Here is a 23248-nt window from a genome sequence, read left to right on the forward strand (position 1 = left end):
AACGCAGTTTTCTGAAAAGACGATGCACTGCAGGACACAGCAGAACAAGCTCTTCTCAGGACAGTAACAACCACACTGGACGCCCCAACAGACCTTATATTACAATTAGTGAACTTCAAAAAGTTCTTGCAACTCTGCCGCACAAGAAAGCCCCTGGGCCCGATGGGATGGACTATGCTATCACCAAAGCAACGATCAAAACTCACCCTAAATTCTTTGTTGACTATTTCAACAAGCTTCTGGCAGCAGGTATATTCCCAAAACCTTACAAGATAGGGCAAGTTATTTTATTTCTGAAAAAGAACCGGAACCCAGCCGAAGCCACATCCTTTCGTCCAATATCTGTCTCTTATCGGCAATGGGTAAGGTACTAGGTAGGATTATCATGAACAGGTTACGGTACCATTTACACACGCAAGGATTCTTAAGCTCGAGACAATACGGGTTTAGGACGGGCACTTCTACAGTCCACGCACTCTTCGACATTAGAGAAGCAATTTTAGAGAATCGACATAGCGGCCACCATACTGCCATGATAAGCATAGATCTCAAGAACGCTTTTGATACTTTATGGTGGCCGGCTATCAAACAGGCTCTGCGGAAGGCAAAATGTCCGAGCAACCTGTATAAGATGCTAAGCAACTATCTACAGAATAGAAGACTACTAGCAGTTCACAACTCAGGCATAATAGAACAGGAGCAGACGAGAGACTGTCCACAAGGGTCGTGTGCTGGTCTACCCCTGTGGAATCTAACTTTCAACAAAGTCTTAACAGCTACATGGCCAGCGCACACCCAGATCTACGCCTACGCAGACGATGCAGCGTTAATAGTGAAAGGTCGAACCCGAAGAGAATTAGAGACTCACTGTAACGAAGTGTGCCAACAATTCTATGCCCTATGTGACAACTTTAAACTGAAAATTGCAGAGCACAAATCCAAAGTGTTATTAATACCTAAAAAGGGAGGTTCTCTTTCAAGAAGACCAACTATTAAGATCAACAATCAGAAGATACAAATAGTCAATCAACTAAAATATCTGGGCCTCACATTCAACCACAAGATGACCTGGATACCATGCATCCAGGACATCAAAATTAGAACAGTGACAATAGCGAAGCAAATGTGATTATTTCATGGCCACAAATGGGGCCTCAATCCTCATATTCAGAAGGTCCTCTTCACCACAGTGGTAGAAAGGATAGTCACTTATGCAGCAGCAGTATGGCCTCACCCAATGCAAAGCAGGAAAATTAAGCACCTTTCTACCCTTCAAAGATCCTTTGCATTGGGTATCACCAGAGCCTACCGCACGACATCTTCAGATGCGATCAACGTGCTGGCTGACCTCCTTCCCCTACACATCCGTGTCGAAGAGGAGGCAGCAAGACAAATCGTGCTGCAGCTTAAAAGACCTGTCACCTTTGACGAAGAATATTTTAATCCAGAGGACTATGAAGCTAAATGCTGGCCTCTGAAAATCCATCCAGCAGCCAAAGGCACTGGAATAAACATAATTACCAATCCAACTACCGCCCACCGTCCAGCACAGATTACCATCTTCACTGACGGGTCGAAGATAGACGAAAACGTCGGAAGTGCCTATGTGGTCATGCTGCAAGATACAGTCATAGATCAATGGAAGGGTCAACTAAGGCAATTTAATAGCGTTTTTCAGGGAGAAGCAGTGGCATTTGCGCAAGCAATCCGCTACCTGCAATCCCACCACTCCCGCAACGCTTCAATAAAGACAGACAGTCTTTTTTCGCTATACGCAATAGGAAACCCTGACCACTCATCCACTATTATTCAGGGAATACAGGAAGATCTGCGAAAATATTCCCAACTCCATACAAGACTTGAATGGATCAAAGCGCATGCCGGCCACCACGGCAATGAGTTGGCTGACCATCTAGCCAAAGGAGCAACATCTCAACAAATCAACATCCCATGCCCAGTGTCTTATCTGAAAAGAACATTGCGCTTAAAGGCAATCAGGAAATGGCAGCAGACATGGGATAACAGTGAAACCGGCCGACAGACTTATTACCATGTCAGCTACGTGGACACTACCAAAAATTTTGCAAACATGCAATTGGTAAGATACATTACGGGTCACGGACCATTTCCTGAGTACTTTAACAAACGCGCGATAAGTAACACTAGCCAGTGCGCCTGTGGACAGACTGGCTCTCCGGAGCATTATCTGACCTCCTGTACCCTTACAGAAGGGCTACACATCAACCTCCCGTCGACCAATCGACAAGCTTTCTATAAGTTTTTGATAAAAGAGAGGCACTTGGTTAGAAAAATAGGGCTTTTAATGGATAAACTGGCCAACCTTGACACAGACCTGTGCCATACTTAGTCAGCCATATAGACGAATAGTAATTCAGAGTCTAGCACCAACTACCAACACCACAAAATAACTGTGAATTATCGTAAGGAGTATCCAACACTCCTAGTAATATAGCAAGAACCAACTATGTAATCAATTTGCATTATGCCAACCAAACGAATTATGTCTATTATCAGTACCGCAATATGTAAATAAGGACCATCTGTACCTGTTTATAAATGTATCTTAAGTACCATCACCATGTAGTTATGTTTTATGTATGTATATGTATAATGCACCCAATGATTCTATACTCAGTGTAATTATGCACCTTGTATTTGTATATACAGTCAAAAGTCGTTAATTCGGACACCCATAATCCGGAATGATCTATAATCCGGACCTCAAAGCTAAAAACTTTCTGCTCATGCGCACAGGTGTTTTACGCGTGCGCGTAAGATCTTGACTACTGCGCATATGCGTGTGCACAAGTGCAGAATACGTTTTCGCCTGCGCGTTTAATGTATAACGGACGGTGTAAGCTAAAATTATTTAATTATCTATTTCAGTTAACCCCTTCCCTGTTTTGCCTGTACGTTTCGGGCCTTTACTGATTTGCCCGTACGGCGTACATGCAATCTGATTTCTATTTCGCTTGCAGTGTTTCGGCCATATTTTTTCGAATTTTAGTAAAAAATTATTCGTACAGATGGCGATAGTTGTCCAGTAAATGATAGTTTGCAGTTTATTGTCTGATTGGTTCAAGAGCGCGGGTTTTTTCGCATGTTTTGTATCAGAAGACGAATTGTTATCTTTCAGTGTATAGCTTTCTGGTTATATTTTACTAACCGCCTGATAATTGTATTGATGTAAGAGTTGAATAATATATTTTTACTTTTAAATAATGGATAATTCAGAGCGTATGGAGCTAATTTCTTGTCATTCGAATTGTGACACGGAATCAGAAACTGAATTATCTGTAAATGATAGTAGCGAAAGTTTACTAGATGACCTGGATAGTAGTGACTCTGATACAGATGAAATCAGTCAAGCAAGACAATTTTTTGAAATTAGTTGTGATAATCCTTCGGATCCGCCTCCTAGATTTGCTTTCACTGGAATTCCAAAAATTAACTTGGATATCGATGAGACTAAAGGTAAACTTCAGTTCTATGATGCTTTCATAGACAATTATTTGCTTGACCTGATTGTTTTCGAAACAAATAGATATGCTGAGCAATGCATAAAAAACAGTACACTTCGTAAGCATTCCAGGAGCAAAAAATGGACACCAACATCGAAAGATGAATTACATGTATTTTTTGCTTTGAATATTCTGCAAGGTATTGTAAAAAAGCCAGTTGTTGAGCACTATTGGAGCAAGAGGCATTCAACATCCACGCCATTTTTTCCAAAAGTGATGTCATATTGCCGCTTTCAATTAATTTACAGTTATTTGCATTTTTCAGAAATGTCAATTTTGACATAAATTCTCACGAGTGTCCAAAATTATCAAAAATATGGCCCGTGCTAAAGCATTTAAAAACTCATTTCGAAGAAAGGATCATCCCTGAACGTGATGTTACCATAGACGAGAGTCTTATGTTGTTCAAAGGAAGGCTAAGTTGGAAACAGTATATTCCTCTAAAGCGATCACGCTTCGGAATAAAATTGTACATGCTTTGTGAGTCGAAGTCTGGATATGTATGGTCTATGATAATATACACCGGCAAAGGAACTGTGTTTGATGAAAGTTACAAACATTTGAGCAAATCTTCGCAGGTAGTTATTACACTTATGCAACCACTTTTACATAAAGGATACTGTCTGACAACTGACAACTTTTATTCATCTCCTGAAATAGCAGATATCCTCATTAGTTACTGTACAGATATGTACGGAACATTAAAACTTCAAAGAAAGGGAGTTCCTAAAGCACTGTTGACAAAAAAACTTCAAAAAGGGCAAATGCTTGCTTACCAGAGAGGAAAAGTGTGCATTATGAAATGGATGGACAAAAAAGCTGTGTCTCTCATATCTACAATACATAATCCGGAAATGGTTCAAGTATCTACTTTGACGAATGAAATTAAACGAAAACCTAAAGTAGTTATGGAGTATAATAACACAATGGGTGGTGTAGATCGAATGGACCAGAACCTAAGTAATTATCCTGTAATAAAGAAACGAGGAAAGAAATACTACAAAAAAATATTTTTTCATCTTCTAGATATCTGTTTATGGAACGCTTATGTTCTGTATAAAAAGCACGGCGGTAAAGATACGAATTTACAGTTTCGATTAGAAATTATCGATCGACTTATTGAAAGGCATGCAGCAGTAGAAGAAAGAAAAGGCCGTCCTGGATATTTACCAACTCCACTAAGACTAACAGAAAGACATTTTTTAGAGGTTATTCCACCTACAGAGAAAAAACTAAGACCCGCGAGACAGTGTTATGTGTGTTCATTGAAAAAAAAATGACAACGGCAAAAGAATTAGAAAAGAGACAAGGTATTTTTGCCCAGACTGTGATGTTGGACTGTGCCTGTCGCCTTGCTTTAAGATATATCACACTAAATCAGATCTTTAAAAAAAGAAGGGTAAGTATGTTTTGTATCAAAACATAATAGTAAATGTAATTGAATTAAAATCGAAAATATCTGTTAAGTAATTGTACTATTTTAATTGTAAATGTAACTTCCCTGTTTTGCATTCATGTAGGGAAAAAAAAACTTGCAGGGAAAATTGATTATTTTCATTAAAGAAAAAAGTTGTAATAAATGCTTAAAAATATTAGAAATGTTAATTTTAATAACATATCTTTACTTAAAAATGTAAAATGAACAAAAAAATGCAATAAAAAATTGTGACATTTTTTTGACCGAATTCTGGAAAAAAATTAAACTGTCAAAGGGTTAATGTTAATGATTGCGTTGTTCCTTAATCTTCGAATTGGATCCCGCTTATTATTTTTTGCAGACTGTAAGAACAATTTTATAAAAGTAAACTTGAACTTTCTATTATGTCAAATAGAATTTCTGATGCTGGAACTTCCAAAGGATCTACAAAACGAAAGTATGTTTCGATGTCCAACAAACAAAAAGTGGAATTGCTGCAAAAAATGGATAAAGACATGAAGAATGTGACAGAGAGGTTAGTGAAAACGAAAAAATTTCGATTGACAAGTTAGTCGGTATTCTCGGCACAGCAATTAACGGGACTTGAACAGCGGAACTTTGTAACTGAACAAGAAATTATGTCTTTTTATAGAATTAAAGAGAAAATATTATCACATAAAATGAAGCAACTTAAAACAACTTACATTGAGAGAAATGTTTAATAAAGTAAACAAATAAATATTAAGCTTTTTTTTTTTTTTTTTTTTTTTTTTGTAAATTTTGATACCCTTTAGATCATAACTGTTCTTTATTTCATAAATTACAGTTTCATATTTTTAATTTTAGAATTTCTGCATGCCATCTTACGAGATTTAAACTGATGATCTATAATCCGGAAAAATCGATAATCCGGAATCGCCGAAGTCCCGACGAGTCCGGATTAACGATTTTTGACTGTATATGTTCTAGTATAAACGTTACTGTATTGATCATTAACTGTATTAATCATTTCTGCATTATTGTATTAATATTATTTAATATCATCAAATTAATAGCACCAATTGAACCTTATTACGTACTTTCAAGTCTACGAGACTAAGGTACTATGTGCATTAAGATTGTGAGCCCAATGATTACTATGTGCCTAATACTATGTATATATATCCTCGTATGTATGATAATGTAACCATGCATCCGAATATAACATACGTGTTGTAGTATGTATATAACTGAATCCATGGCTCCGCGCATATCATCCTGTAGCATGGCACTGTACCACACAGCGTTAAACTAGGATCTTACACTAAAACTAACAGCACCAATGAATTGTTCCAGCATTGTACTAATCTTATGTATTATGTATGTATATGCATAGTGCATCTAATAATTATGTATCCTATGTTAATTATGCACCTAATATTTGTATATTTATATATATATAGTATTAACAAGTAGAAATATTACTGTATTCATGCATCAGTATTTAACACTGTGTAACATGAAACCGTTTCGCATAGTATTAAACTAGAATCTTACTATAAAATTAACTGCATTTATTACTTTCTATAGCACTGTATTATGAACCATCTGTTTATATATGTATATGTATACCATGTACCTAATGTCTGAGAATCTAGTGATTATTATGTGCCTAAAAGTTGTGTATATGTATATTAGTATATATATTAGTTTATCCATCCAATCGCCTACAGCATCAATTTACATGTAAAAATAACAGAACCAATTACTTGCCCTAGCATTGTATTAAGAAACTAATACATGAATTTGTATATGTATTATGCGCCTAATGTATTATGTACCCAATGACAATTATGCACCTTATAATTGCGTATAAATGCATTATTTTTAAAATACTATAAAATTAATTGCATCAATTATCCTCAACGGCACTCTACAATGTACCATCTGCTCATGTATATAAATGTGCCATGTAACTATTGATTATGAAATCAAATGATATAAGCGTTGTAAATAGGTATAGCATTGTAAATAGGAAAATGGTATAGCATTGTAAATAGGAAGCTGTACCCATGCACCTGCATACATTTCTACGTAACGTGACACAGTAAGGCAAAATATCAACCTAGTGTCCTATTATGAAATTAATAAGCACCTATTACTAGTTATAACATTATTTTATGGATCTAGAGTTTAAGTATATGAAGTAAGTACCAAATGTTTATGTCACCAATGACTATTATGTACCAAATATAAGCATATATACGCTTTTGTCTATATGTAATTGTGTATGTCCTTGTATATATGTAATTGTACCCATGTATCTACTAGTGTTATCACATATCTTGGCACTGTATAGTTAATATACATCTATTACGCACTGAATAATCATGTACCTAATGTGTCTGTACACAAAATATCTGTATATAAGTATATGAATTTATGTTCTGTATACAAAATGTCTGTATATATGTATATGAATTTATGTAACTATGCATCTGCGCATTTTATCCTGTAACACGGCACCGTATCGCAAAGAACTAACTAGAGCCCCACTCTTATTAATTGCACCAATTATCTGTTCAGCATTGTATTAAGTACCTATTGTTAATGTATGTTAAAGTAGTACTTACCTAACGCTTGGGTATCCACTAATTACTGTGTACCTAATACACATGTTTTAATATCTTTGTACATTGGTTAATGTACTTAGGAAACAGTACAAATAATTCAGTAGCAAGACACTGTACCACACAGTACTAATCTAGGGTCTAAATTTTAATTCACTGTACTAATTATTTATTCCAGCATAACATTGCGCACCTAATATTTCAGTATGTACATGTCTTCTGTAATCTAATGATAATGCTTCAAAGGATCATAGTGTACTCATCATATGAGTACACACGTTATGTATATATGCTACCGTGTCCATGCTTTTGCATACACCTTGTAACATGGCAATGTATTATCCAGTGTCTAGCATTAATTAGCTTTAACGCCACTGTATGAAGTACCAAATTTGTATGTATGTTTATATATTAGTATATTAGCACAATGAACACGTATGGTTATCTAGATAAAGGTGGACGTGGTGCTATACCGATTAATCGTATTGGTAGAGGGGTGGTGCCCACGTCCTTCGTTGCATGTATGTAAGATATTGTTAATGATTCCCCTTTTATCATGGTCTTTGTTCATCCTTATTGATGAAAATACATTATTTCAGCAAAGGAGTTAGTTTACTATGATATTAAGATAAAAAACATTTTTTGTTCTGTGTTTCAGATAGTCCACCGATTTCCTATTATGTGTACATAAAAAGCACTTTTATACTATTAAGGAAGTATCTGTAATGCACTAGCCATTCACTATGTGTATTTATGTTTTGTAATGCAGTCTTTAAAATGGTTTGTGAAAAATGTTTAGAAATTTTTTCATAGCAAAAATGACATTATGTTTTCTTTTATTATTTTTTATTAATTTACATTTTTTAATTGCAGACCTTTCTCTTACTGGAATTTGTTGATGAAAATAGCTGTCGCAACTTACTTTTGAATTGTCAGTGCTCAAATATTGCAGATTCAATTCCTATTTGCACTCGTCTTATAAAATTTAAACGAAAATATGAATACAGGGATCCAAAAATGCCTGTAGATGTAATAGAAGACATGACTACAGCTTCAGATTACAAACCAGAAACTGTAAGCATTCATCATGTTGTAATATTTTCTTTTTAATAGAATAGAAAAGAAGTTTTTGGATTTTTTTAAAAGATGTCATGGACTACAAAAATAGACTAGTGTTCCAAATGTTTCCTATGTGCCATGCCCCACTAAATATCTTTGGATAAGTGTTTGAATTCCCTAGGAAAATATCATTCTTGGAAAGCTTATGTTGTGATTGAAATCAGAACATAAGCCACCATCTTTTTACTCCTTCTGAAATTCCTAGTTGCATCCTAGTTTAGAGATCTCTGACACAAACAGTTTCTTATATCATTCGCAGTTGTATTGCAGTCAATAGAATATAGTGCAGTCAAAAGTCTTTAATCCGGATGTCCATAATTCGGAATGATCTATAATCCGGACCTCAAAGCTACAAACTTTCTGCGCATGCGTAAACACATAATGCGCATAATATCTTTACGCATGCGCATAATACGTTTACGCATGCACGTTTAATGTATAACGGACGGTATAAGCTAAGCTAAAATTATCTAATTATCTATTTTGGTTAATGTTGCAGATTCCGTTGTTCCTTAATATTCTAATTGGATCTGGCTTATTATTTTTTGCAGACTGTTAGAGCAATTTTATAAAAGTAAGCTTGAACTTTCGATTATGTCAAAAAAGAATTTCCAATTCTGGTACTGCCAAAGGATCTACAAAGCGAAAGCGTGTTTCAATGTCCATCAAACAAAAAGTGGAATTGCTGCAAAAAATGGATAAAGGCATATCCTTTGTTTCTCTAACCATTCCGAAATCTGTTTATCAATTTCACGCTGCCCTGCGAGGTTGGGGGGGGACGTCGCGGCACTTAATGAACTGTAAGTTGATCTGTCAGCACTATCCTTATCTTCAGGGCAGATGTTTTTATTTTATTCGGCTTATAATTTCTTACTAAATGTAATATTTCATCTCGATGTACTGCGTCTTTGATATAATTTAAATCAAATTCCTCGTCATTATAAATATCATGAATACACATCAAATAGTTTTCCTGTTGCATTTTTCTAATTTCGACTATGCGTAATGTATGCTTTACGCATGCGTGCGTTGAAGGAAATGTTTAATAAAGTATACAAATAAATGTTAAGCTTTTTTTTTTTTTTGTAAATTTTTATACTCTTTAGATCATAATTGCTCTTTATTTCATAAATTACGGTTTCATATTTTTAATTTTATAATTTCTGCATGCTATCTTACCAAATTTAAATTGATGATCTATAATCTGGAAAAATCGATAATCCATACATGCCGAAGTCCCGACGAGTCCGAATTAAAGACTTTTGACTGTATTCCTTCCTCTATTAAAAATGTTCGAAATATAATACCACTTCTCATTTAAAATATGTTGTCTGGATACATTTTTATCAAGTATTCAAAGTTAGGATAAGCATTCAGAAGGTTTTGAAATACTGATCAGTAAAACATGTAAAAACAATTTTTTTTTTTTTTTTTTTTTATTTCACTAGAAAACTTTTTGCATGTTATCATGTGCTGAAACTCGAAATTTGCCAAGAACTGATGTAGAACCAATCTATTATATTCAAGCATGTGACATTTTACCAAAATATTGCAAGTATTCTATTTCTTATGCAATAAAACTATACGTGATGGACTTAAATGTTAACAACTGCCCGTAGAGTGTTAGAGTAAGAATTGGGAAATGGTTCAAGGAAAGTCATTTACTTACTTTTTCATTTAGTACAAGCAGGATTCTCAACCGTTTTCTTGCATCGACCCCTTTTAAATGAATGGTTTTCTTCAATGACCCTCTTGCATTTTTCTGTACAATCTAGAGCATGGCATGCACCATAATCATAGTATAATTAACTTCATTTGAATAACTTAAAAATAACAGTTAAACTATGTGAACACAATTTTGAGAAAATAAAAGGAAGGGTTATTAGATTTATGTTTTAGTATTTTGTGTATTATTATTATTATTATTTAATTTTACAAGTATAGGCAAGTTTTTCAGAAACAAAATAACAGAATAATTGCACATAAGTTTGATTTTAATTAGTATGATGACTGCTTTTGATATATTGATGCATTCTCCCCCCTGCAATTTGGCATAAAATTGCTTAATGTAATTCTTAAATCAACTTTTAAAAAATATTCAACTTGCTTCTTGTTTTTATATGGTAAATTATGACTTGTCTAATGCTTGCTTTTACTAAGTAAGAAAAAGAAGAGTCGCTAATATTATTGGGTAACAACTTTTTTCTCTCAGATGACATTTAAATTTATATAGTTTTAGAAAATTACTATTGATTTCTATAATATATTAAACAATTTTTGTTTATTTCTTCTCTCATATTTATTTTATATGATTTCTTCCTTACCACAGAATATGTGTTTTACAGTATTAACATTATTTTTGTAATCAGTGGTATCTTCATTGTGGCATTAACTGCTTGCACATATTCAGCTAAATGACCCTTGATTGTCATTGACCTTCTTTTAAATTTCATCCACCTCCAGTCAATACCAACACCACTGAAAACTCCTGTAGTAGAGTTTGTATGGAAGCAGAGACAAGGTGTTAAGAATATCAATGTGTTTGGTACAGTTTTGAATGCAACCACAGAATAATTTGTGTTGGAAATAAGGAAACCTAATTGATCAGCTGATATCAAAAATATATTTCATTGGCAAAAGGCACCATTTGATTGTTGATGCTGTATTGGCAAGTGCCAGCTTATATCCAAGGACAAAACTTTCAATTCAAATTAAATCAAAATAGGTAATAATGTAAATCACCATTTGAAAGCATAAGTGTATTATCATCTTGAGACCAAGTTAGTGAAATTTCTTTGGGCTGTAAGATTTGTATTTTAATTAGTATCATTTTAGTTTTATGAAAAATCTTGGAAATGGTCACACTAAGGGCTGTTACATAATGTTTTTATGCACTAGAAAGAAATAGTGTGTTATACTTGATACATAAGGGGATGAAGCTACACTTTCCAGTCAGATCTCATGATGTATGGGAATGCACATAGGTATTAAGAAGAAGGCTTCCTATTCTATTAATTATTTCCAAGTTGTCTAAATAAAGATTGGGAATAAAGAGGAGTGAATTTAACACAGAAAATTCAGTTGATAATTGCCTTTAATTTTAGAAATTCATAATAAATTATATTAAATCAAATGCACAATAAGGTGTTTTCCCTTAAAAGTGTGGTTTTGCCATAATATTGTGAGTTGTACTAATTGATAACTATTCCATTTGTGCATAGGATTGTTATATAATACCCATTTTTTGTCACATATAATTATCCTGTACCAAAGAAGATTTTCTTGTTTACTTGGAAATATAGTACCAGTTGATATGTGATTATTAGGTCTTGCAATGCTAGGCAGTGCATCCAGTAAGCACAGCATCAATGGTTCTTTAGCTATTTCCATTTATTATATCATTTTATGTATACATTGTAAGAGAAATGGTGTGCTATTATTAGGTAAACCAACCTTCACAAGTATTGCTTTTCATGTTGAACTGAAGCATGGTTTCCTTTAACATAACTTCATTACACAATGTTTATAGGCTAATTCATGTACCTTGAAGCAATATTTTTTCTTTTACATTCATTTTGCTGCAAACCAATGTCATCTACTTTATCTGTTTTCAATATTAGGATAGTCACTCTGTTATTAAGGTGCACAGTTCCATAATTACCTTTTTGCTAATATTTTTTTTTTTGGGGGGGGCAGGTACTTTCTGATTATCTACACCTGTCACCAAAAAGTCGCAAAATTATTTCCGACTTTAGAGAGCATTCGGAAACTCATTTGTGACTGACTTTTCCCAATCTAATGAGTGCTAGACAATAGCTATTTTCAAAATGGTGGAACAGTAAGAATTCTATACAAGAGCAATGAGTCACTAAAATTTAAAATGTTCTGGCCACATCATGAATTGCCACACTATTTGGATGGCATACTGCTTTACATCTTGAATACTTTTTCCATGACTTTTTGGCAGGAGTGCTGTTAATCAGGAAGTGTCAAACTTTTTGAGATTTAATGAATAACAAACTCTGCTGTGAACTTCAGTTATTTCCTTTGTTGTTTTATAATTTCTATTATTAAATTATTTTTACTCGTATGTAAATAATGTTGGTGCCACCTTAATTAAATTATAGATTTCAAATATACTGTAAAGTGTTTGTATTCCAAAACCCAAACCAACACTTTGAACCTAAGTTTACTCTGCAAGATATCAGTCCCATCAAAGATATATAGGATCTCTCAAGATGTGTAAAAACAAACATTTGCAAGCCCTAGATTTGAAATCCTTGGTGTAATTAAACAGCTCAGTTGAAAACTTGCTATTGCATTTCAGAAGTTGTATTTATAGTTTTAGCTGGGAAAAGCAGCTCAAAGGAGTTTTTAAATATTGCTCATTAATTTTGACTAGAAGCTTTGCAAGTAAAAAGAAAAAAGTGTCAATAATACAGTAAGATTATTTCGAATGAGCAAAACTGTTGTTTTACTCTGTTTAAACCTCCAAGGTGCCAAAGGTTTGGTCTTGTAATTCTAAAGTTCTCAAAGAGATCGTGAGAAAATGGGTACTTTTTGGTATAACTCTAAAATAATCCTCCCACTTTGTACCTTGACTCCTTTTCTCCCAATAATGTAAAATGATAACTCTGTCTGGAAAAATTTCAAGCTACATGCCTGTGTACTTAAAGGTATCAATAATAAATATTTTTGAACATATATATATACTGTCACTGCATGGAGGCTTAATAAATAATAGACACTGTATTAAAGAACAAAATCTCTATAAATACTCTATACCTAGTGGTTGTAACTCTATTTCACCTCATGCACTCATTTCACGATTGCTAGGAGATCATCTCTCTTCCTTTCCAAAACTTGAGAAATACAAATACATCTAATTAAATTTACAATATTTTTAATGTATTTTATAAATTAAACAGCAAAAACTATGGAAAATATTGATAAATGTCAAAACTTTAATAAAAGTATTTCTTTACAGTCACAAAGCAAAACTAAATATTTAATAGCTAACTAAGAAGCTGACCACGTCCTCCCCATGAAACCATAAAATTGCCCTTTGGTTGAGAACCCCTGCTGTATGTATTGCTAGCCATCCAAAATGCTTTAGAAGGAAGAATAACAGCTATCAAAGTCATATTTACGGGGCAAACAATATAAAGGACAAGGGTGATATTATTTAACTACAGACCCATTAAACTTGCAGAATACAATTAAATCAGTAATTTGTTTCAGTATCAGTTTTTATATAGTAACTGCTGTGTTTGGCAATGAATAACTACTGCAGTGCAGCTCAGCATTGAAAGAAAAAGCTATTGAATGTGTGCTTGAGGTATGCCAGTGCATGCTGTTTCCACATTTTGTAAAAGTTCATCTAGCATAGCATGGGTCACTTTTTTGCAACTAATCAAGTAGATGTATTCACTGAATAAGATATCGGGAGACAGCAAGGCAGGGGGCAAACTGGTGAACAACAGAAAATTGTGAAACATTATGTGCTCCATGTGGTGATGCATTAGCCCTATTGTAATTTGGCTGCAGGCAAGCCTTGAAGGGAAGAGAAGACAGCAGACTGAAAGTTTAAGAGATGTAAGAGTGGCTGTTGAATGTGCTGACGGTGTGTATTAATTGTGCGCAAGAGTTAAATGCAGTGCCCTGTTGCCTTGAAGCTGCCAGACTCGGATATGACCATTGTAGTTGGTGGAGGGAGAATCATCTGAAAAAACATTGTCATGCTATTCAGTTTTCTGTGTCTGGTTTAAGCACATCATTGCAGCCTCATGCGCTTGTAGTGTAGAGCCATTGGTAATCATAGCAGTGAATGCCTTGCAAAGCATTTCACTACTTTCCAGACACAACATCATATGGTACATGCTGACAGAGGGTGTTACGCAATATCTCTTAATATTTGCTGTGCGATCCATCATTGACATATTTACAACAAGTGAGTCCTCTTGTTCCTTAGTTTAACAAGGCTTGTACACACATTCCTGTTAATCAATCCACACCCACTGATTTCATAATCACATCAATGTTGCTTGATCTCATTGGACATGAGCACCAATTTTTTTGGAAATTAATCTAGAGTTCTTGTAAACCGCATTCTCTGTTAAACTCACAAGCTTGTCCAAAGACTGTTATTATAAAGAGACATACTAAAACTTCTAACACAGGTACAGGGGGTGTTACGAACATTAGAATTCAACCATTGGTCATACAGCTGTAGTCCTAATACACCAACTGTGCAGTTCCCCCCTCCAACTTTTGAGAGAAAACACTCCAGAGGATAAAATCTTCTTTCACAGAGGCTTGGCTGCCAGTGCTGAAGGATGGGCAGGTGGTCCCCATTATTTCTTCTTCTTTGGGTATTGTAATGGTTCCATTTTTCATCAAGAGTGACTATATTTTAGTGCTAAAAACCCTTTCATTTATGCCTTGCAAGCAGCATTTCACATGTAAAAAAACGGCATTATATGTTTCTTGGCTTCAGTTCATATCAAACACATTTTTTCTTGCTTTTTGAATCATTCCCAGTGATTGTAAATGATGTGAAATTGCTTGTTGAGTCATTGCTTGAAAATAATTGGTAGCAAATGTAATTTAATAACTAAATTCCTTTGTCTCTAAAAAAACTGTTGTGGTAAATATTTGTCATGCTACTTTCAGAGAGGCAAGAAGGTCTTAAAAACTACAGGAAAAGTTAAAGAGTGGCTATGTCAATATGCTTGGAAATTTTCAAATATGTAATCATGTGTTGTGTTCTGCATGCAATTGTGACTTTTCAATCACATGTGGCATTTGTGACATATACAAGTGGCATATGCAATCTAATAAACATCAGTACTTCTTGAAAAGGAAATCCGTTTTTAAGCAATATTATTATTTTTCATAAGAAACAATGGCAATTATGTTATAAATGCAGAACTTTTATTCTAGTCATTTGTGATGGAACATGATGTTTCAGCTATGTGTCATGGCTGTGGTGATTTCTTTGCTTTGGTTGATTTTTCTTGATTTTGCAACAGCTTAAAAAAAAAAAAAAAAAAAAAAAAAAAAAAAAAAAGCAAGGAAATTATGCAAGTATTACAAAATGTAGTGTTAGAGTTAGCTATTTATTGTAATTTAGATTGCAATATGAGTGCACTGACTGAAAAGATTTTCAGCAGCGTATCAAAAAATCAAGTTTAGTTTTAACCCAGTTTATCCACTAATAGCACTTCATGTGCTGAAAGGGAAATTATTTGCTGACAATGGAATAAGTTAAGCCATGGAGAGTTTGTTGCAACTAAACATAAAAGGTCAGGGACAAGTCAGAGACCAGTAATATGAGTAAAGGTATCTTTTTTATTTTTATTTTTTTAAATCTTTTGTTTCTAATGCAAAATTGTGAGTAGTGGGTCTTTTATGTAGGCCAGTTAGGTTGTTCAGTATCCCCTTTTGAATGTGAATAATGCTCGAATGTTGTGATCATAATTTAGGTACGTATTATTAATAGCCCTCTTGAAAGGATTACTGTTGATATTCCTTGATTGTAAACATAATCATAAAGTAAATAACTTAGTTTTACACTAATGTTGTAAATTTTCTGTAGATTCTGTAAATTTCAACATATATTATTATTATAGAATATGAATGTTTATGTGTTTTAATTGACTTGTTCTTATACTGGCATTAGAAACTTTGTATGTAAAATATCTCATATTAGAGCTAGAAAATGAATATTTATACTATTTTTGCATTTTTATTTTATTTTTTCAGGTGTCCAATGTAATAAAAAGTATTTATACATCTGAGCAGCTCTCTGAACTGAGTATAAGACTACGGTTCTTTTTTTGCGCTGTAATAAAAGATTCAATTTCTGGACTATTTCCAAATTGTGATGTCATACCTTTTGGTTCGTCTGTTAATGGCATAGGCAGGGAAGGTTGCGATTTAGATGTAATGATTCGACTTTATCCTGAACAGGTAAAAAGTTAAATTTGAATTGTCTTTTATAATTTATGTTAATGTAGAATGTAATTCCTGGAATCTATATATTATATAAGTTTTCTACTCATGTTTAAGTGAATATAAAAGCATCTATTGGGGGGGGGAAGATTTACTTGAGTAATTAAATAAAGATTTACTTGAGTTGTTACTTGAGTAAATAACTTATGCTATATAAGGTACTTGTAATTTATGTTTTATTTGAATTATTATTGTAGAAAATTCATTTAAAATTTTTAATGTATTTTAAGCAGTATGTTACAAAAGTAATGATAATGTTTAGAAGCTAATTTTTTATTGAATATGTTATCGGCAAAGTATGAAATTTGGCATTTTATAGAATGCCTAGGCATGGTGTATAACACCTAAAACTATCCGGCAATGTATGAAACGATTCATATTTCACACATTTCGTAGGAATTCTATAGAATGACAAACTGGCAAAGTATAAAATACATTTCCGATTCGTTTCAAAGAACCAAAACTACTTACCAGAAGTTGATGAATGATATAAAAAGGCCAAAATGACTACTAAGAAGGAACCATGGGACTACTGGCCGCCGAATCACTAGATTGTGATATTTGTGGGGAAAAAAGTACATTCATTTATCCTGTTAAAGAAAGCGTCAGTACTATGCAGTATTGCATCACAGACGCTGAGTTATTTTCTGTATTTCATGAAAACTCATTTAATTACTGCACAGGAATGATGTGACAGAATGTCAAAAGAACTTTCAACCAATTACAAAAACGTTACACATAATGATATTGAATGGTAACAACCACCTTTGTGAACCCTGCCAGAAAAACATTAAATTATTAAAAATTAATTAAGAATTAAAAAGGGCACTGATGTGAAACTTATGATTGTTTCTGAATTTTACTTCTGTTGTCAGGTAGATCTTACCTATTTTCAGTCTCAGCCAAATACAAAAATTTATTGCGCTGTATCAAGATCACCTCACTATATATATATTTTACATATTTTGAAGAACAGTTTTTTAATGGTCCTCTTTCATCAGTTTTTTGAAATAACATTTGTATTTTAGAGGAATGAACATCTTTTAAATAAACCTTATCATAACCTTTTTTTTTTTTTTTTTTTTTTTTTTTTATATATATATATATTTTGCCTAAAGAGCATTTGTCATTCCATAGAATGCCTAGCAAAAGTATGCACTAATTCTCTTATTTCATACTTTGCCTAAAATCGTCCGGTATTATACAGAATGCCAGCATTTCATACTTTGCCGGTAACAAATATACTGAAGTTACAATTTTCAAATCAGACAGCTTATGATTGAATATTTTGCTGTCACTCTTTATAATAATGTAAGAAGTCTTCAGACATATAAACTCCTTATAGCATATAAACTCCTCCTGGACGTTTTGGATATCCTAAAACAGGGGTAGGCAACACGGCGCCCACGATCGATTTTTAATGCACCCTCGCTGGACTAATGTAAATGTATGATAGCCAGAGCGATTTACTTACTCTTGTCAAACGGCGATATACAGCAAGTACTGTCTGACCACGTATTCCAGATCTATGTAAACATCCGGTTTGAGGCTGAAGTGGGCACATCTATCAGTTATGTAGGGGTGAGTACAGTAGCCCGGTAGACACTAAATGTCCCCTGACCTTTGATTTCACCCACACCCCTTCGACTTTCAAGAGGGAAAAATATCCACGCTTTTCGCCCACACACCCCTTCAATTAAACTGACCCATCTTGGCCCTCAGCCAAACTGCTCTCACTAGCGTGGTTAGACAGTAGTCAGTTGAGTTTAGGATTGTGCATAGATTCGCAGTTTGCTAACCTTGACCGTATCTAATAACACGCACGTATTTTTTGTTAGTGTGTGATCGTATTCGAATAGACTGTGCATTTAAAACTACCAAGTAATCCAAAATAATTCTTTTCTTTCAAAACCCTTCATGGATAAATGTAAAAGAAAAAGAACATATTATTTTAACGATGAATGGGAACATCTATATTGTTTCGTTGATTACAAAGGGAAGTGTATTTGTTTGTTGTGTAATAATAGTGTTGCGATTCCCAAGAAAAGTAATATTGAACAACGTTTTAAGACCGTTCATACCAATTTTAATAGTGACTATCCAATGAACTCAGAAATTAGATGAAAAAAAATTATTTCTTTAAAATCTTCAATAACTAACCAGCAAAGTTTTTTTACTAAACCACTGCAACAACATACAGCAACAATCGCATCATATAAAATATCGCATTTGCTAGCTAAGAATAAAAAACCATTTACAGATGGAGAATTAGTGAAAGAAGCCATGTTAGAAGCTGCTGATTCTTTTTTTGAAGAATTTAAAAATAAAAAGGAAATAGTTTCAGCTATAAATACGTTGCAATTATCAACACAAACTGTTACTAGAAGAATTGAAGTAATTGCGGAGAATTTGGAGGCAGAATTAGCAAATGATATGGAAAATTGTATTTTCTTTTTGCTACAAATGGATGAATCGGCAGACGTGAGAAATATATCACAATTAGCAATTTGCGTGAAGATGGTATTTTCTAATTTTACAACAAAAGAAGAATTCCAAAATAAGAAAAGTTCTGCCATTAAAGGGAAGCACCAGAGGAGAAGATATCTTTTCTACTTTTGAAAAGTATATAACAGATGTAAAATTACCTGTACAAAAGTTATCGTCAATTACAACAGACAGGGCACCACAGCGATGACTGGTAAGAAAAAAGGATTTATTGCCTTATGTAGACAGGATTAATTATTCCCGAAATTTATTTCTTATCATTGCCTCATACATCAGGAAATGTTATGCGCAAAAACAATCAGTTTTCAACACGTATTTACGATAGTAACAAAAATTATTAATTCCATAAGATCGGGAGCTATGCAACACAGATTGTTTAAATTACTTTTAGAAGATGAGGACGTTCAGTTCACAGATCTTCTTTTACATATTGAAGTGAGGTGGCTGAGCAGAGGTAAAATACTTGAGCGGTTTATCATGCTTTTGCCACAAATAAAGGAATTTATTGCATCAAGAGTCGAATTTTACGAGCAATTAGAAAATAAGGATTGGCTAATCGACCTCGGATTTCTGACAGATATAAAGGCAAAGTTGAATTAATTAAATTTAAAAATACAAGGGAAAAATCAGCATATCGCTGACATGATTAGTGCAGTAAATGCATTCAAATGCAAGTTAGTGTTGTTGAAATCCCATCTATTGAAAAAATCATTATCACATTTCCCAAATATAAAATATACTGTTAAGAGTTTCAATTTGAATAATGAAAATTTTACTGCTACATCATATTTAGAAATTATAAATAAGCTAATAGAAGCGTTTTCTTCTAGATTTGAAGATTTTGCAGCATTAGAACCCGTTCTAAGATTTTTCATAAATCCATTCAATGTTACTGAAGATGATGTCCTTGAAATAGTTTCAGTGTATTTCGAGCTTCATAATATCGAAGACCTAGAATTAGAAATAATAAACTTGCAAAGTGATATTATTTTAAAAGCGCATAGTAATGATAAAATGTTTTGGAACTTAGTCAATGAAAATAAGTATCCTATTTTAAGGAAATGTGCGCTAAAAATTTATTCATATTGTGCAACAACATACAATTGCGAGTCTTTGTTCTCAAATATGAAATATTTGAAATCAAAATACCGAACAAAGCTTAATGACTCACATTTAGATAATTGTTTAAGGACCGGGAACTCTAAATATATCCCCAATTATAAGAAATTAGTTAAAAATATGGACACCCAAGTTTCACACTGAATTATATGTATCATTATGTATGACACCAACAAAATAAAGTTGTAAAAAATCTGTTTTTTTAATGCCCATTTATACCTGTTGATTATCTGTAAAATATGCGCCCTCAGTGATTTTCAAATTTAGTATTGCGCCCTTAAGGACAAACAGGTTGCCGACCCCTGTTCTAAAATGTTGTCTTTGAGATAGGCTTTGAGCTTCAAAAATAAAAGAAATAAATAGCCTGGACAAAGTCAGGGGTATTTAATGGATGAGAAAGTACTGGAATATTTTTCAAATGCTTGAATATTTGTTTATGTACAGGTCATATTATTCTCATTTATTTGGTTTGAAAGATACCATATTGTTTGTTTATCCTCAAAGCTTCCCTTCATGAATATCTCATGTCACATGAGGATTTGAGCTGAATACCAGGGCTGTTTCTAGTGGTGGTTCAGCATGTAAAAGTACTCTAGTGGCGAAAATCAGGAGCGGCTGGAGTCTCGCAATAACACGCCTAAATATTTAAAATTCATTAAATTCGTTGTTAGTACTTTTCATATAATTTGTCATAGGGAATATGAAATAAAAATTTTATTAATCACTGATCTTTTTTTTTCGGGGGGCGGGGGGTCTCGGGAAAATATGCAGGCTGCCAGTGGCCTAGGAATGGCCCTGCTAAAGACATAATAGCATGCTCAAGAGCTGTCCTTAACAGCTGATTGTTTTGGAACCAGGTTTTCTGAGTTTAACATATATCTTTTTCACTTAACTTTGCTTGAAACTATTCTGTAGTTTTGTCCATGACAATTTTCTTATTTGTGGGCTGTAAGAGGTTTGGATTGAATTGTGGAATGTTAAATTGCATACCAGGATTTTGACTTCTTATGCCTCAAATCCATTCATATGCCTTGAATTTTTCCGGACCCTTCTGATCATGTAAAAATTTTAGTCTTCTTCTTTTAGAATAGACCATGTATGTACTGTTTTAAGTCTAATTAAAAGTAATTTGTGTTTATTCATTCAGAAATTGCATAGATAAAGACACAATAATGCAATATTTAAATTTTTTATTTATTTCAGATGAATCCCGACTCTGAATTATTCTTTTCAACTAAAACATGTGGAGGAGGTATACATACTTTGCAGAGAAAAGCAGTGAATGGTATAAGTGAATATCTGGTAGCTTTCATCCCTGGTATTATGAACTATGGAAAAATTTTAAATGCTCGAATACCTATTTTTAAATTTGAGCAAAAAATTCTTGGATTAAAGTGCGATATTTCAGTAAATAATATGTAAGTTTTATTGTGTGTTTCTTATCATGGCTATGTTAAACTTAATTGATAACTGACATTATTTTCTCTTCAGACTAATCATTATGTATCGGATTTTCAGTTCTTTAGCGGTATTAGAAAAAATACTTATTATCCCATCAGTCATGAAAGTTGGTAGAGTTCTTGCAAAGGCACACCAATCATTCTTATGAAGTTCTGAAGGACCTGCCATCTTTTTATGTAATAAATCATCAATATTCGATATGCTTTTTACAAACAGTCTTTGATTTCTATTATTTTGTTAGGCCTTCTGATTTTACTGAAAGTTCTGTTTAGAACATTTAAGTACAAACTTCCCTCAGGTAGCTGTTCCAGTTTATTCCCATTTTGTTGGCCATATATTTCTGACCATATCATATCCATTAATACACATTTTTTTTTATTGTGGAATCCCATAACTTAATAATCCACTCCTTGTTATTTTGTGGAAGGCAGATCCCAAGTTTTAATCTTTTCCCCCTCAAAATACAGGGAAAAATACAACGATAATAGTTACCATAATTTCCGGAAGAAAGGCCGCATCAGCGTAAACACCGCACTCGAGAAAAATGGCAGGAAAAAAATTAAAATTACACAGAAACGGCGCATCCGCGTAAACGCCGCAGTAGATTTAATTACGCGTGACATCGTCATGGGCCTTATAGATGCAAAATCTCAACCTATGTCTTGATATATGACATATAAGTTAAGAAAAATGCATGAAATGAAATCATAACTCAAAAATAAATTAAAGGTAAGAAATGTTGAAAATATATTTGTGTTCACGAATATACTTATATATACCCACTAAAGAAGTCCATATTTGTAATACTCAGACTATATTATAAAAAATGTTGCAACAATGAACTATTAAATTTGGATTACAAAAGGAAATTTTAAATTTTACTTACAAAAGGAATTACAGCAAACTATACATCATATGAAGCCATCAAAATCTGATTCTTCACTTTCTGAATTAAAAAGATTTAGTAAATCCTGATCTAAGTCCAAGTCTTCCAGACCGTCACATTCATCCTCTTGGTTTACAGTCTCTTTATCTAAAGATATAATTTCAGCTTCTTTGAATCCTGCTATTATTAACAATGTTTTTACCAATTTCCACGCACTTCCTACCCACTTTGCAACTTCTTCATAAGATGCTCTACGCATTTTGCCGCTTTTGGTATACGTATGCAATCCTTCACTCATCCAACACTCCCACCGCTTTCGGACTTCAGCTTTGAAAGATTTATTACCTGACAAATCTAATGGTTGTAAGATTTTTGTTAAACCACCAGGAATTATTGCTACGGTCGTAGACAATTTTTGACATCTGGTTTTCACTGAAGTAAATGCGCACACGTGGAATCCATCATCAATATCCCTTTCGGTTGGAAAAAAGATCCCATACGATACTGCCAAACTTTTTGTAGCCACTCATGCATGATTGTTTTGCACATCCAGCCGTTCTCGTTTGCACAAATAATT

The 23248-nt window shown here is 33.5% G+C and overlaps 1 protein-coding gene across 4 annotated transcripts in view; it reads left to right on the forward strand.

The window, feature by feature from the left end:
* The window catches only part of LOC118194522 (poly(A) RNA polymerase, mitochondrial-like), a 63265-nt gene that overhangs the window by 22854 nt on the left and 17163 nt on the right, over positions 1 to 23248 (forward strand). For all 4 annotated transcript variants that reach the window (XM_085818501.1, XM_085818502.1, XM_085818505.1 and 1 more), the window contains 3 exons: positions 8442 to 8642; positions 16452 to 16658; positions 21528 to 21742. In XM_085818501.1, coding sequence (XP_085674627.1) covers positions 8442 to 8642; positions 16452 to 16658; positions 21528 to 21742 — 623 coding nt within the window. The remainder of the gene's footprint in view (positions 1 to 8441; positions 8643 to 16451; positions 16659 to 21527; positions 21743 to 23248) is intronic.

Source organism: Stegodyphus dumicola, chromosome 6 (genome assembly GCF_044657685.1).
Source record: "Stegodyphus dumicola isolate Sdum_Otavi_A_Nest chromosome 6, ASM4465768v1".
Lineage (NCBI taxonomy): Eukaryota > Metazoa > Arthropoda > Arachnida > Araneae > Eresidae > Stegodyphus > Stegodyphus dumicola.